Genomic DNA, 13,618 nt, shown 5'->3' on the forward strand with positions numbered 1-13,618 from the left:
GAGGCGGCGGGGTAGTTCCCTAGTCGATGTTGGCGGGGTGTTGCGAGTTTCTTGTTCGAGGGTGGTGTGCAATCCTCCCGGTCGTGAGGTAGATACGATGAGCGTCCTCGTCCTTGCACCAGCGCGGTGGGCAAGGTTGAGGGAGGTGCAGGGCAGGCGAGATGATGGTATTGCAAACAGCAATCACCCATGGGACCATCGATGGTCACGCCCGCCACCGTCTAGTCTGTCGTCGTCGTCGTTGCTCATTGCTCGACGCGTTGGTGACTCGAGGGAGTTTGGTGGGTCACGCTCAAGTCACGGTGTTTGCTTTCATGTGACTGTCCCGCTCCCGCAGTCTCCCATCATCCCCGGGACTTGGCGGATGTCATATGTTCTGGCTGGTACTCCCACGCCGCTCTCCTCGCTTCCGCGCTCGATCACCGATTCCTTTTCACCATCATCCGAGATTCCGAAGCCTACGCGTCTGGGTGCTGGCGTACTGCGGAGGCGGAGCAACAAACGGGGACACCGGTGCTCACTACCTTGACCTCGCAACTCTGGGAGAACTCGTACGTACTCGACAACTATCCTTACTCTCTCCGTGCGTTCATCGGCAAGACCGACACCCTTCCGTACGACCATCACCTCTTAACGGCGCTCGTGGCACCCAGGCCGTTGGTCGTTCTCGAAACGAGCAAAAGCTTCTGGCTCGGCCAGTCGTCTGCGTACGTCTGCCAGAAGGCTGCACAGACCGTTTGGAAGGCGTTTGGTGCTGGTGATTCCTACTCTTTTTCTCAGACTAATGAAACCGACGGGACTTGTTCCGTCTGGCTTACGGAGAACCAACATGCGACCGTTTTATGAGAAGTATTTCTATGGCAGGGATGTGAAGACTGGGCGGTTTGAGACAGAGTTGGAGGTCATCACGTTGGATGAGGAGGATTGGATTCAGTGGGAGACTCCGGTTCTTGTGGATTGAATTGGTCCATTGCATCTCTTTTTCCTTCCGCTTTGTATTTAAGAAAGATCCCATTCCCCTTGTGTCTATTGCCGTAGTAAAACAGATCATGTCTTGGAGAGTAGTGTGATCGCTGTACCTTGTATGCAGATGTATGTAACCTTGCTGTTGTCAACAATATTACTCGAGTTGACCACTGACAACGATTGACCTCGTCTGAGTCATCCGAGTCGATCTCCCCTGTCCCGAAGGGCTTCCAAACTCTAGTAAGCTCTTCAAGAAAGACCAACTTGGCCCTTGTCGTATTCAACTTCTCTCAAGTAATCATGGATGACACATTGAAATTGCGCGCAAAAAAAAAAAAGATCATGTATTGAGTTTCCAACGTGGACACATTGGTTGGGTATATACGAGCCGCACAAGGCCTCTATGATTGCAGTGAAGAAGGCGGAGCACTTCTGAAGGGGAAGTCAGGACCAGATCCCAATCCTATCCAAAAGCCTGGCACACATACCTATTCACCGAGCCACAAAAGACAAGGACTCTGCCGTTTGGGCATTTAGGCGATGACACAGTAGGCACCGTTGCCGCCGCCGCCAGTCTCGAAGTTGGTGGGGATGTTGATGGTGGTGAAGGAGTCCATTGCTGATGTGTGGATTGGTACTGTGAACAGTGAGGAATCACTCTGCGCTGGAATGGCTTTTATACTCTTTTCCAAGGGTCTATGCACCAGATTCTTGACGTTCCCTCTCGCGCAGCGAGGGGCATTCAAGGCTCAAGCTGAGATTTAAGTGACAATTGGAAGCACAATTGCAGGCACGTGTGTTTTTTGTTTGTCCTAGAGCTTTCGGACTGTAAGGACGTCGATGAAGAAGACGATCGATCCACGTTTGCATTCCCCAGAGATCGACTTTCGTGAGTGTATTGTCCCGGTTTGTCCTGGGCGCGTCTGATTGGAGCCACGCGCAGTCCCTTTGGCCATCCTTGGGCGGTGCTCAGACCACCTTGTCGAGATCATTGTTTTCTGTGGTAATCATACCGCAACGTCGGTGCATCGGTTCAGAGGGCTCTTTCGGCCCTTTGGGATACCCTTCGGCCTCAACGTCCCCGTCGTCCACGAGGACAAAGAGAATATTTTCAGATCTTCCATTGGCCTACGCACGGAGCCCGCCGTCGAGGGACCTCACCCATTGCTCCCCTCCACTGCCGACGGTGCCTCCCCATTCGGCCTCAACCTCAACACCAACATCGACTTCGCCTACATCGATCACCACGGTTCACACCTCTGCAACCGACACGCTAACCTGCCAAGAGCTCTTACCGGTGGCAGCCTAGGTAGTCGACGTCGACCTCACCCTGCTGGTATCGGCGGATGTGATGGCTCGAAGGATGGAATTCAATTCGAATCTTGGGGTACATGTTACTGTTGTACCTTGGATCCCATGCACGAGTATCTGTTGTTGTGAACAAGATTGCTCGAGTTGCTCGAGTAACTTAATTCATGGAATTCAGGAGTGCCCTTGGGACAACTCGCCTGAATCGTCCGACTCGGTCGCCCCTATCTCAAAGGGCTTCTACACTCGAGTCGACTCTTCAATGATCAGAAAGGTCAACTTTCAAGGGATCATAGATCACACCAAATTGCGCGCAAAAAAGGTTATGTATTATGTGGACACATTGTTTGGGTATATATGAGAGAACGAGCACAAGGCCCTCGATGGTTACAGTGAAGAAGGGGGAAGACTCCTGAAGGTGAAGTCAGGACCAGATCCCAATCCTATTGAGGTTGGTACACGTACCTATTCACCGAACCACAAAAGACCAGGACTCTGCCGTTTGGGCATCTAGGCGATGACGCAGTAGGCACCGTTGTGTAAGACCGGTGGCTTACAGCGGTTCTCATAACGCTCATATACCCGACGGTGGCTGAAGAGATAAGCTCTTCAGTCATGCTGCCTTTTGGTGTAGCGGCTATGACACGACGAAAGTGGCTTGGCGGGATTGTCGTCCACCAGTGACGTACCAGTTGGAAAGGGTCGCACCTTTCAGGTGGCCAGGCCCATGTATGGCCCTCCACCTCACGGCTCCCCTTGACGATGACTAGTGAAGGACATGGGTTGGGCTGACCCTGTGGGTTGGTGGGTATGGGTCAGGTGGGCTGTGGGTGTGGGTCACTTCTGCGGCTAGGGAAGGACAGGGGTAACCCCCGGGTAGCCGGACACCTACCCTTACCCCCACCCCCCAAAACCCCTACCCCTGACTGAGGGGTAGGGGTAGTACCCTTACCCCCAACCCTGGGGGTTTTGACCAAGGGTTTTAATCATTTTGGCACTAACAATTACTTACAGTTGTCTATATGTATATTTTTATGTGTTTTATTGCGCATACAGCAGTTATTTAGTAGAAAATATACATAGATGCTGAAATAAATGGGTTTTGATTGATTTTTATCAAAACCGACCGGGGGTAGGGGTTTGGCCAAGGGTAGCCGGAGACCTACCCTTACCCCTACCCCCGCTCTACCCTTGGCCTCTACCCCGGGGGTTTTAAAACCCCTTGACCATCCCTATCTGCGGCACCCACACCTAACCCACCTGACCCACGGGTTACTGGAGTCTCAAGTGCCAATGGGAAAAATGCTTCTGTATGCAACTATTTTGACCTCAATTGCTCTTGTATTAATGCTATCTACTCTATTAAGTTAAATATTTATGTCCAATATCTATTTGTACTCCAATCACTCACAATTCCACTCTACCCATGCTTCCAAAACCCATGGGTTTCAGACCCACACCCACACCCACATAAACCCACGGAAACCCACACCCACACTCATGGGTATGGGTTTTGGTGGGTATGGGTGAGGGTCAGACCTGAGTGAGCCATGGGTGACCCATGTCCTTCACTAACGATGACGATGACTGTCTGACGATTTACCTCCCGGGATTGACGGATTGGGACGAGGCCGGGAGGGGGAGTTTTTCGGGGGGTGGAAGGGTGTAAGACCGGTGGCTTACAGCGGTTCCCACAACGCTCATATACCCGACGGTGGCTGAAGAGATAACTTATAAGCTCTTCAGTCATGCTGCCTTTTGGTGTAGCGGCTATGTGCGTCGGCTAGTCGTCTTACACGTTGCCGCCGCCGCCGCCAGTCTCGAAGTTGGTGGGGATGTTGATGGTGGTGAAGGAGTCCATTGCTGATGTGTGATTTGGTACTGTGAACAGTGGGGAATCACTCTGCGCTGGGGATGGCTTTTTATACCTTTTTCCAAGGGTCTATGCACCAGTTTTTCGACGCTCCCTCTCGGCCAGCGAGGCGCATTCAAGGCTCAAGCTGAGACGTCAGTAACAATTGAAAGGACAATTGTAGGATCGCGCCCCTTTTGTTCGTTGTGGAGGTGTAGGACCGTAGGAACACGATCAATTCGCTTTTTCATTCGCCTATGATCGACTTTCAGGTGCGGGGATTTTTGGTTTTTGTTACGGTTCTGTTTGGCGCCTGTTCGGATTGAATCAGGACCGTGCTCGCGAAGGTCCCGTTTTACGGGTGCATTGACCACAGACACCTTCGAGAAGTTGCTCGAGATTCAAGTTACTACAGTCTGAAGCCCGTATTCATACTACTCGCAGCGTCGGTACCTCCACTCATCTGAACCTTGAGGTTTAATCATAGCACGGCAATATCGGCCATTCCTGCTACTACGTCGTGGATACCCAGGCGAGATAGTCTTGTCCTCGACCACTTTCAATGCATCGCATTGTGGAACAAAAATACGAGTTGAATAGCCGAAGTACTTGCTTTAGCGCAGACGCCCGTGCCCGACCACGTCTAAGAGGGAGTAGGGGCGTTATCGGGTGGAATTGAACAACCCCCGTCCACGCTCCCGATCGATTCTCCATTCCACGCACCGGATCGTCGAGTCTCACATTAGCTTTCCAGCAGATTATGATTCGTACCGACTTGTCGCCACCGTCGACCTTCTACTCCTTAGAAACACCCATCCGGAAGGAAGGACTCTTTGCCCACAATAGAGTTCGAGGGAACTAACGCTCGGCCCTTCGGCAGTCACCCAGAGACGGAGACATATATAAGATTTGAAGCAGCCACCTAACGAGACCAGAGTCCGCGGCAGTGGCTCGATGAGAGCGTTTGTCTACAATATCTAAACAATCAAAATGACGCTGTCTAGTCAGCGCGGCGGGAAGGCGCTTACCGCAGACCACGACCTCCTCTACTGCTTTCTGTCGCCCTTTGGATTGCAACATTACACTTGTGCTTATTATTAGACATGGCGCGCCATTGGTGGAGAAGCTGATCACGATACTCAGGGTCATCCACCCTTGATGATGTCTGAAGCAGATCCCGGAGCCCAATCGTTGCCATCTGTACGCGAGTTTGCAAAAGACTGGCGGCGTTGGGTGATCCTGGGGCTAAGCCGTGGATTTTTCTCCACCCTCGGCTCCTTCAGCCTCCTCTTCATCCTCCGGGTTGAGCGAGGCAGCGACAGTCATAAGCCTTTTGGTATATAATGAGCCCCCAAGTCTCCAGCGACGACAGCATAGAATACGCACTTCGCCGCATCCAACCCAGCAAACACCCTCATCGCATGGAGATCGACCTGCAATTGCTCGCAAAGGTCGGCGGTTTGGCTGATCGCTCGAGACATTCTGCCTAGGCTTGCTGCTAGTTGAGAATAGAGGCGCTCTTTGGCCTGGGTCGCGTTCGTGGGTACGTTCATGGCGCGTTGATCGTGGTTCGCGACAACTATCCCGGACGCCATCGAAACCTCGCGAGCGCGAGCGCTTAGTCAGCCAAAGCTGTGCCAGACCCTTCACTGCCACCAATGAGTCGGAATGCCCAACGTCACCGCGTTTGTAGCCGCCGACGACAACGACAGTACTTGCAAAGTCTAGCGACCAATGCTTTAGGGACTTCTCAAGGCCACCAAGATCAATGTTCCTTTCCCAACTACGGTGCCAAGCGGGCCTGCATACCTGGAAATATTCTCCCAAAGTTCCCTTCGGTTCCCGGTCGTTCTTCCAGAGCAATGTCCAGCGGTATTCGCTGCGTGCGAGCAGGTCTCTGCGCGACAAACCGGCCACAGAACCACCTAGATCGTTTCGAGATGCCTTGAAGAGGTCACGCCCTGTGGAAACCTTCTCTGAGAAAGTGGGAAGACCAGGCATTAGAAATCAAATTTTGGTACGTGCTATGTCGACGCGTTTCATTTGGCCTTCCTCTGATTGGGTATTATGTTTTCAGTTCGCAGGCGTTGGGTCTCTATTAGTCTTCTGCTATGCAGCGTCGAGAACCAATATTGAGACGGAATACTGGAAAAAGAGGTTGATGGATATGTCCTCCGTATGGACGTTCCAGTCAATAAAGAGCACGGATTTGAAACGAGCCCAGAACGCTGACCTCATTCGTGTGAGTCTCGCGTTCTTCACAGTGAAATGGATTTTACTCATAGCTTTCTGTCTCGCTCAGTACCTGCGAGAATGGTTTCAAAGCATCAATTCCAAACTCCAAGATATGCCAGCCTTGATTAGACCCTGGGTGGGCCTCGCCTTCGTCTCTGTGCTTCAACCATATGCGGACGCATCAGAGGGCAAACGACTTTGCTGGAAAATATGTCTCCTTAATGCAGGTGTCTACCTTGCTTGGAAGATTCGTAAATGGAGGCCCGCAATGAACGTGCGATTTATGCACAATCCTCTCTCGGGCCTCTCTTACACCCTTCTGACTAGCATGTTCAGGTTAGTCCCTTCTTGCGACTATTGATTGTGGATGGTGCCTCTGACACCTTTTATAGTCACCAGAGCTTCCTTCACTTACTGTTTAACTGTCTTGCTCTCGAGAGCTTCGGTACGATTGCAGTAATCTGTTCGGTTGATTCTGGTTTGACGGGCTCTTAGGTTCCGCCGCGTATTATTACTTGATGCGAGAACAAGAGAAGTCCCAGCCACCCATGCTAGAATCCACCGGCGCTTTCCACTTCCTGGCGTTCTTCATCTCAGGTAGGTCATGATCAACGCAGCCTTCCTTCACCTCGACGCTCACTGGCTGATGTTTGTAGCTGGATTATTCTCCGGCCTCGTCTCACACGTTGCCTCTGTCAAGTTCCTGTACCCACGGATGGTCGCTCAGCTCACGGCGACTGGAAGAGCAACGTCGAAACCTGATACTTGGGCTGCAGCAGTTGCAGCGACTACTAAAACCGCGTCATCGGCTGCAGCGAATACTGCCGCTAAAGAAGTGCCGCGCATCTTGCCCAGCCTTGGTGCTTCTGGTGCCGTGTGGGCAACACTTACTATGACTGCACTCGCCTTCCCTGACTCTCAAGTCGCCTTGTTCATCCCACCCTCGTATCCCATCAATATCCAAACCGCTGTTTCAGGTCTCGTTCTATTTGATATGATCGGTATTCTGAGAGGATGGAGGTGAGTTGATATATCCTTACGTTCGTACGGTGTTAGGGAACTGACCCGCCTTTTTCCGTGAAGAATGTTCGATCACTGGGCGCATCTGGGAGGGGCTGCGTTTGGTGTTGCGTACTATGCATACGGCCCTGATTTCTGGCACAGGCTGAGGAGAACCTTCGCCATCGACCCGGCGTCCATCCCTACTTCGTAGTTCCCGCCCAGTATCCAATGGATTATTCGATGTATCATAATCGCCGCTCATAATCAGCATTGTTGACATAGACACTCAATCAGCAACGACTGTCCGTCTCAGCCCAAGGTAAACTCGACTTGATTATTAAGTGGGAAGTATCAACACTGATCTCGGCGCCAAAAATACGATTGAATTATTGGCTTGTAACCGGAACGACGGACGCACAATTAAAGTCCCCCTTAGTAGTGTCGCCTCCAATGAAGTCTATTATCTAAAGACCGAAGCACGAACGAGAGCAAAGTTGTCGACTTGTCGACTACAAGACCAGGGTTCGTGACATACGCTTTCCGGAGACAGGAATCAGGCTACTTGCTGGTCGCGCTATTCGGCAATTGCAAACCCCCACTCCACCGCATCGCATTCGCATTCGCGGCTCAGAAGGCCAACTGCGTCGATGGTGGATGTATGCATGATTAAATTTTGAAGGAGACTGCTGCGTCTAGAGCTGGCTTTCGTCGTTTTCCAATCACTTGGGCTTTGTAACTAGTTGGGAATATCCAGGATGATCGACTACCTTTTCGGGTGGGTTGATACGGCCTCTTTGGTGGGCTCTGTCACTGTGCATGCCCTTGGACAGGTGAGACATGAACCAGCAAGTCAGAGACTAACAAGTGAGCCGTCTGCTGTCTCTGAACCGTCGTCGCCCGGGAAAACTTGGACAGTTGTTGATTTCGTCGCCCTTGTAGACATCTTCATAGTCAACGACGTACACATAAGACCTCGCAGCCCGTGCACCAGGGACAGACGGTAGAAGCATCGACGTGCCTTTTTGCCACTTGGCTGTGCGACCATGTACCGTCCAAAGCTCCGACAATTGTCGGTGCGTTGCGGACCGCACGTTTGGGTTTGTCCACACGTTTTGATTGAGACTTTGCAGGGGGACGTTCAACAGATTCTCGTGCCAACACAGCCAATTGCAGTTCAATTCGATAAGAAGAAAGAAACAAGATTCCTACCATATCCCCCATAATGAAATCCCATCAACTCGTGCTACAGCGTCGTTGCTCGTGATGATCTAGACCCAGAAATTTTCGAACAACGATCGTCGCATTCCACAATCAGAGGCAATGATGGGAAGTAGAAGTGAAGGTGAAACGTACTGCGCAAACGCCTCCTAACATTATTTCCTAACCCACTCCATATCCATATCCTATAGAGACGATACGAAGACAATGCGGCTACAGGACTGAAGGCGAATCCTTGAGGAGTTAGGTTTGGCCCAACATCGCAGCCTAGCGCCTTTTCCCCGGTGAGTGGCTCCCAATAACATTCTTGCATGTCTTGAATTGGACCGTTCAACATTTTGAATAGGATCAGGAAAACAAGACCATACCTCCTTGATATACCTCCCCGCTCGAAGCCAACTGCGAGCACAGTCGACGCTGCCGGCTGTGGCCTGGCACAACCGCTGGCACGACGAATCGAGCCTGTGCTCGAAGAAAGGACCGGTCAGTACGCAGCAAGGCGGCATACACAGCCGACACGATATACCACCAACGCCCTTGGCAGCGACGGCGCAGGGTTACACCGACAACTTGACTATGGCCTTAACCGAAGAGGACCTTCAGACGGGGAATGGCGTTGGCCACATTCGCAACGATGGCTGACAGGGCAGATCCAGCAGATCCCTCCTCAGGCCAACGTACCACTGCAAGCAGGGATATAGCCCAGGGATGCCTGATATGTGTCTCGACGCCCCTCTTATCCTGTTAGGCGATCAGCGCTCAGCAACAGAAGCTGTCGGCCAAACTATGATGACCTGCCTGGCATTGTCCTACCCAGGGTCTTCAGTGCTCCATGCATTGTGATGGGTGCCGTGAACTACGGTGGCCTCAGACCTGGGACTCGTCGAACCCAACGATGGCTTGTACTGGCAACTTTCTAGATAATCTGGCTGCTGGCGGATGCTTCGATAGGGACGGTGAGGGGACCTAAAACGACCTACATCCTCGCGAATCACCGGCTACAGGACACGGTGGAGTATGGGACGCAACGGCCCAAACGCCTAGGCGGGCATGCTTGAGGTGGCCCCGCCTCCAACTCCGCTCGACGACACAGGATTGGAAGGAGTGGCTAAGAGGAGGCGGTATCGTATCGCGATAGGAAGCACGAGGAGCTCGGGGTGAGCACATCGAGACTGGTTCGCCCACCTCCATTCCCATGCGTATCCCACTTTCACCGACCACCAGTGCACGGACAAAATGCCGGCGTCGGTCACAACGAGATAACGCACAGGAAGGAAGAAATGACGAACGAGCTCACGATTGTCAGACCGAGCTGGCATCGGTTGGCAGTTGGTGGCTTGGACGTGGTCCCCGTCGTGTTCTGGTCATGTCGACGACAAGATCGTCTCGACGCATCGCAACGACAAGTTGTGCGACAAGCAGGAACGGCTACGGAGTCGAATGAAGCCGTGAGCCACCAGCGACTGCGTAGTAACCAGCAGCGTAGGACATGGTTCGCATCGGCGAATGAAGGAAAGGGAATGGGGTGATTTGGCAGGCGAAGAATATGGCGGGGGAAGAAAAAGATAGACTGGTTGGGTGCTTCGAAAGGCCTCTGCTTATTGGTATGTGGTCTCCGTTCTAATCTTGACTCGGCCGAGGATTGGAGCTTTTTTCGGGGTATCACGACCTCTTTGTATGGGTTTCCATCGGTGACATATCTGTTGTCAAAGGCAAACAAGCAGGACCACAGAGACTCCTCACCTTGTGACACTCCCTGGGACCTTCTACTAGTAACGGGACCCCCTCTACCTCTACGGGTCTTCCACCGAGGGAAATTGGGCGAGAAGGGAACCGCTCGCGCGAGTTCGGTGGGGCCAAGGTCATCGAGCTGGCCGTCTGTCTCACGGCACGAGCACTGTCCCCCTGCTGCCGTATTGGCCTTGCCCGAAAATTACATATCAAGTGCGCCCCTCATTAATCTTATCCGTGATACGACTGACTAGGAAACACAATTTATTATTCCCATCCAGGTGGGGGCTACCGTTTCCTGTCAGGCACTCCCAGCACCCCCCCCCCCCCCCCCCAATTGTAATTTCTGCGTTCTTAAGCTCCACACTTTATCATTCGCATCGCCGAAGAAGGTATTTTTCCCGGATCCACCTGTGACCCATGGGAGTGGAGAAGCCTTCCGCTTGGACATGCAAGTCCTGTCGGACATTGCTGGTCCAGAAGACCCAGGGTTCCCCGGCATGGCAGTGTCACTGGCAGGCGATGGTCAAGATGGACAGAGGCACTACCGGATACAAGTCACGGATCAATGACAAGTTTTTGCAACAACCAAGTGGTGCCTGTCCCCGTCCGAGTCCCCTGGTTCCATCCGGACAGAAACTCGAACAGAAAGGTTCTCATTGAAGTATTTGCATAACATGCGCGACATAATTGAATAATACATAGGCCGGTATTGGATAAATACTGTACACCAACTGTCATGTAACCTATTGAGGGCAGGTGACTGGTCATTCTTGCCGTCGCCATTTCTCAAGATTCAAGAACCAAAGAATGCGTTGATCATCCGACCCAAAACGGATGAGTGAGAAGACGGTGACGCCGGAACGGCACTAGCCACGCGGGCATGTTGGTCGACTACATCTTGAGACTGCCCTTCTGGAGCATCCGAAGGACCTGCCTGTCCCGAACGTGTTTCTGCGGTGCCGATAACGCGCCCCCTACCGTCCGTTGTGAATCCTCCAGCGGTCGCAATCCGTGCCTCGGACGGATTTACACCTGGTTGGATTGTTTTGCCGGACTGCGAACTGGCCTCTGTGGCCAGGGACGGTGTGGTGGGTGGTACCGTAACACTGGTCGTAGCATCTTGATTCGATGTCGTGTTGGTCTGCGGTGACGGAGAATTGTCCGTCACTCCAGGTGGAGCTCGAGTAGACGCTCCTCCACGGCGCCGCTGCTCAGGCACGTTCTGGCTCGATTCACTCGTCCAAACAACCCTACCCCGTCCATCCGTCACGAAAGGAGGTACCACGCTGGGTAATGAAGGCTCTTGCGAGATCGGCCCCGAAGCAGGCGATGCAGTCGACGTTGACTCGCCCACATCCCTTGAGCGTTCGCTCGTTCTCCTGGGTGGTGAGTGAGCATCGTCATCCTCTGAGTCAGATGTTATGGGCTCGAGATCAGGCATGCTATCGTTGTCGTTCTCGTTCGCTGAGTTCGATCGCCCTACAATGCCCAGCATGGGCAACCCTCGTGACGTTCTATTTTCACCCTCCTCATCCGTCAACCGACTTGAACGATTTCCCAAGCCTCCCTCCCCAATAACATCTCTAAGCAGTTCCCTGATGATATCATCCCCATCTGACTCAGATTCGTAGTCTTCTCCTGACGATATATCGCTGTACGCATCATCGTCGCTGGAACTGGACACTTCTTGGAGATCGGGCATATCCTCATCCGCACTGGCATCATCTTCCACGGCTTCAAGCGGAGGAGGTGTGCCCGCGCGATCTTCGCCCGTTGTAACAGTCCCTGGGACAAGGCCCGTCCTGAGGACATTGACAGAGGTCAACATTTGTTCAGCCTATGAAACGGGTGGTCAGAAAACTCCCAGAGACAAAAATAGTCACATACGAGAATCCCCAAGCGCTCCACTGCCTCGGTCTCCGTTTCTGCAACCCGGTTCCGTCGTCGGTTTCCTTCCCCTTGAGCACCAGGCGTCGGATTTGCATCATTGGTGGACGGATTTGCTGTCAACCCATTGGAAGCGACAAGCCTAGCGGCCTGGTCACGGAGAGCACGAAGCTCAGCAGCCAACTGGGCCAGGGAGGTGCTTCGTTGAAATGCGTCGCCCAGTGCGTCTACAGTCCTTTCCAGGTCCTGGAGCGACACCGTGTCATCATTTCTGCTCATCTTTACTTAGATTACAAGGCTTGTAGCATGCATGAACACGCACCGATTGTTAGCGTCCATCCCGCCAAGAGTCACTTCAACGTCCTCTGGAGGCCTGTCTGCGATTCCCCCACCAGGTGCGCGACTCGGGTTTCCCCTAGCGGCCCCGAAAGGAACGATGCGAGGCTGGGGTCTTCCCGTCATCATGGAAGGAATAAGGTCGAATAGAGGGATTGAATTGAGAGAGAGAGAGAATGGAAAAAACTCTGCAAACCCTTCACCATCGTCATCGTCGTCAAAGTCAAAGAGCCTGGGCCTCCTCGGAGAGTTCCTTCTCGCCCATTTCCTCAGCCAAACGTCAGCACCTTCAGTGAAGACATACGGCGTGCCATCGTCGTTCTCGTGCTTGTAGAAGCAATCTTTGCCGAAGGGACACATTCGCTCCGGCTTGGATTTGCTTTGCTGGAAATACTTGCACGGGACCCGAGACATGCTGTCTTTGTAGTTTTGAACCACAAGTTCCTTCTCCGGTGCCCCGTGGTTGATAAAGGTCGAGCAAGGCGTAATGAAATGCGACGGCGTGCGGCACATTGGGCATTTCTTGGTGTTGCCGGATGTTACAACGTCGACTGACTTCGCCGCTGGGTCTCGCCACTGCTTGATGCAGGTGATGCAGAATACGTGGTTGCATCCGGCTTGACGGGGAGCAGTGTCTATTAGTCTGAGGTAACACAAGATTAGAGATCGCTACTCACCAAGAAGTCCAAACGTCACTGGAGTCTCGAAGCAAATCGAGCAGAGGTATTGCTCCCCATCTGAGTCTGCATCGGCAGACTCCCTCTCCTTCCCTTTCCCTTTCGACTTGTCCGACGGCCCAAGGACGTGCTTGAACCAGCAGTTATCTCCGCGTTTACAGAAACCTAGAAAGTCACTGGTCATTCCTTGGTCAAATGAAGGTATACAGAATAAAACCACGTACCATTGGCAAAATATCGACATGTCTTCGCCTGATCGTATGGAGTCAACAGAGGTCTAATGACATTTACCCCTACCCCACTCGATTCTGGTCCTTTGCCTGCTGGTCCATTGTCGCCCTGCTCTGATTCATCTCCGTGGAGAAACTTGCACTTGTCTCCAGCGAAACAACCTCGAGGGGTC

The 13,618-nt window shown here is 52.6% G+C and overlaps 7 protein-coding genes across 7 annotated transcripts; 3 read left to right on the forward strand and 4 right to left on the reverse strand.

Moving 5' to 3' along the window:
• Window positions 1-97: 97 nt before the first annotated feature.
• CC1G_05748 (hypothetical protein) lies at window positions 98-961 on the forward strand (the record flags this gene model as incomplete). The annotated part of the gene is made up of 3 exons (XM_001831625.2): window positions 98-281; window positions 338-707; window positions 781-961. The coding sequence occupies 3 exons, from the start codon at window positions 98-100 to the stop codon at window positions 959-961; spliced, it is 735 nt and encodes a 244-aa protein (XP_001831677.2).
• A 538-nt stretch (window positions 962-1,499) lies between these two features.
• Window positions 1,500-1,583, reverse strand: CC1G_14885 (fungal mating-type pheromone; the record flags this gene model as incomplete). Its single annotated transcript, XM_002910862.1, has 1 exon — window positions 1,500-1,583. One exon carries the CDS (start codon window positions 1,581-1,583, stop codon window positions 1,500-1,502), a length of 84 nt encoding a protein of 27 aa, XP_002910908.1.
• Window positions 1,584-1,806: 223 nt separating this feature from the next.
• On the forward strand, window positions 1,807-2,406 carry CC1G_14886 (hypothetical protein; the record flags this gene model as incomplete). The annotated part of the gene is made up of 2 exons (XM_002910863.1): window positions 1,807-1,855; window positions 1,910-2,406. The coding sequence occupies 2 exons, from the start codon at window positions 1,807-1,809 to the stop codon at window positions 2,404-2,406; spliced, it is 546 nt and encodes a 181-aa protein (XP_002910909.1).
• A 1,366-nt stretch (window positions 2,407-3,772) lies between these two features.
• Window positions 3,773-4,135, reverse strand: CC1G_14887 (hypothetical protein; the record flags this gene model as incomplete). The annotated part of the gene is made up of 2 exons (XM_002910864.1): window positions 3,773-3,992; window positions 4,071-4,135. The coding sequence occupies 2 exons, from the start codon at window positions 4,133-4,135 to the stop codon at window positions 3,773-3,775; spliced, it is 285 nt and encodes a 94-aa protein (XP_002910910.1).
• A 1,236-nt stretch (window positions 4,136-5,371) lies between these two features.
• On the reverse strand, window positions 5,372-5,679 carry CC1G_05749 (hypothetical protein; the record flags this gene model as incomplete). Its single annotated transcript, XM_001831626.2, has 2 exons — window positions 5,372-5,456; window positions 5,513-5,679. The coding sequence occupies 2 exons, from the start codon at window positions 5,677-5,679 to the stop codon at window positions 5,372-5,374; spliced, it is 252 nt and encodes an 83-aa protein (XP_001831678.2).
• A 309-nt stretch (window positions 5,680-5,988) lies between these two features.
• Window positions 5,989-7,647, forward strand: CC1G_05750 (hypothetical protein; the record flags this gene model as incomplete). The annotated part of the gene is made up of 7 exons (XM_001831627.2): window positions 5,989-6,009; window positions 6,204-6,368; window positions 6,429-6,697; window positions 6,754-6,806; window positions 6,857-6,958; window positions 7,018-7,381; window positions 7,445-7,647. The coding sequence occupies 7 exons, from the start codon at window positions 5,989-5,991 to the stop codon at window positions 7,572-7,574; spliced, it is 1,104 nt and encodes a 367-aa protein (XP_001831679.2). The 3' UTR covers window positions 7,575-7,647.
• Window positions 7,648-10,974: 3,327 nt separating this feature from the next.
• On the reverse strand, window positions 10,975-13,547 carry CC1G_05751 (makorin-2; the record flags this gene model as incomplete). The annotated part of the gene is made up of 6 exons (XM_001831628.2): window positions 10,975-12,152; window positions 12,203-12,473; window positions 12,525-13,155; window positions 13,216-13,380; window positions 13,440-13,467; window positions 13,518-13,547. The coding sequence occupies 6 exons, from the start codon at window positions 13,545-13,547 to the stop codon at window positions 11,109-11,111; spliced, it is 2,169 nt and encodes a 722-aa protein (XP_001831680.2). The 3' UTR covers window positions 10,975-11,108.
• Window positions 13,548-13,618: the final 71 nt, after the last annotated feature.

Source organism: Coprinopsis cinerea (genome assembly GCF_000182895.1).
Source record: "Coprinopsis cinerea okayama7#130 chromosome 7 map unlocalized cont3.7, whole genome shotgun sequence".
NCBI classification, from domain to species: domain Eukaryota; kingdom Fungi; phylum Basidiomycota; class Agaricomycetes; order Agaricales; family Psathyrellaceae; genus Coprinopsis; species Coprinopsis cinerea.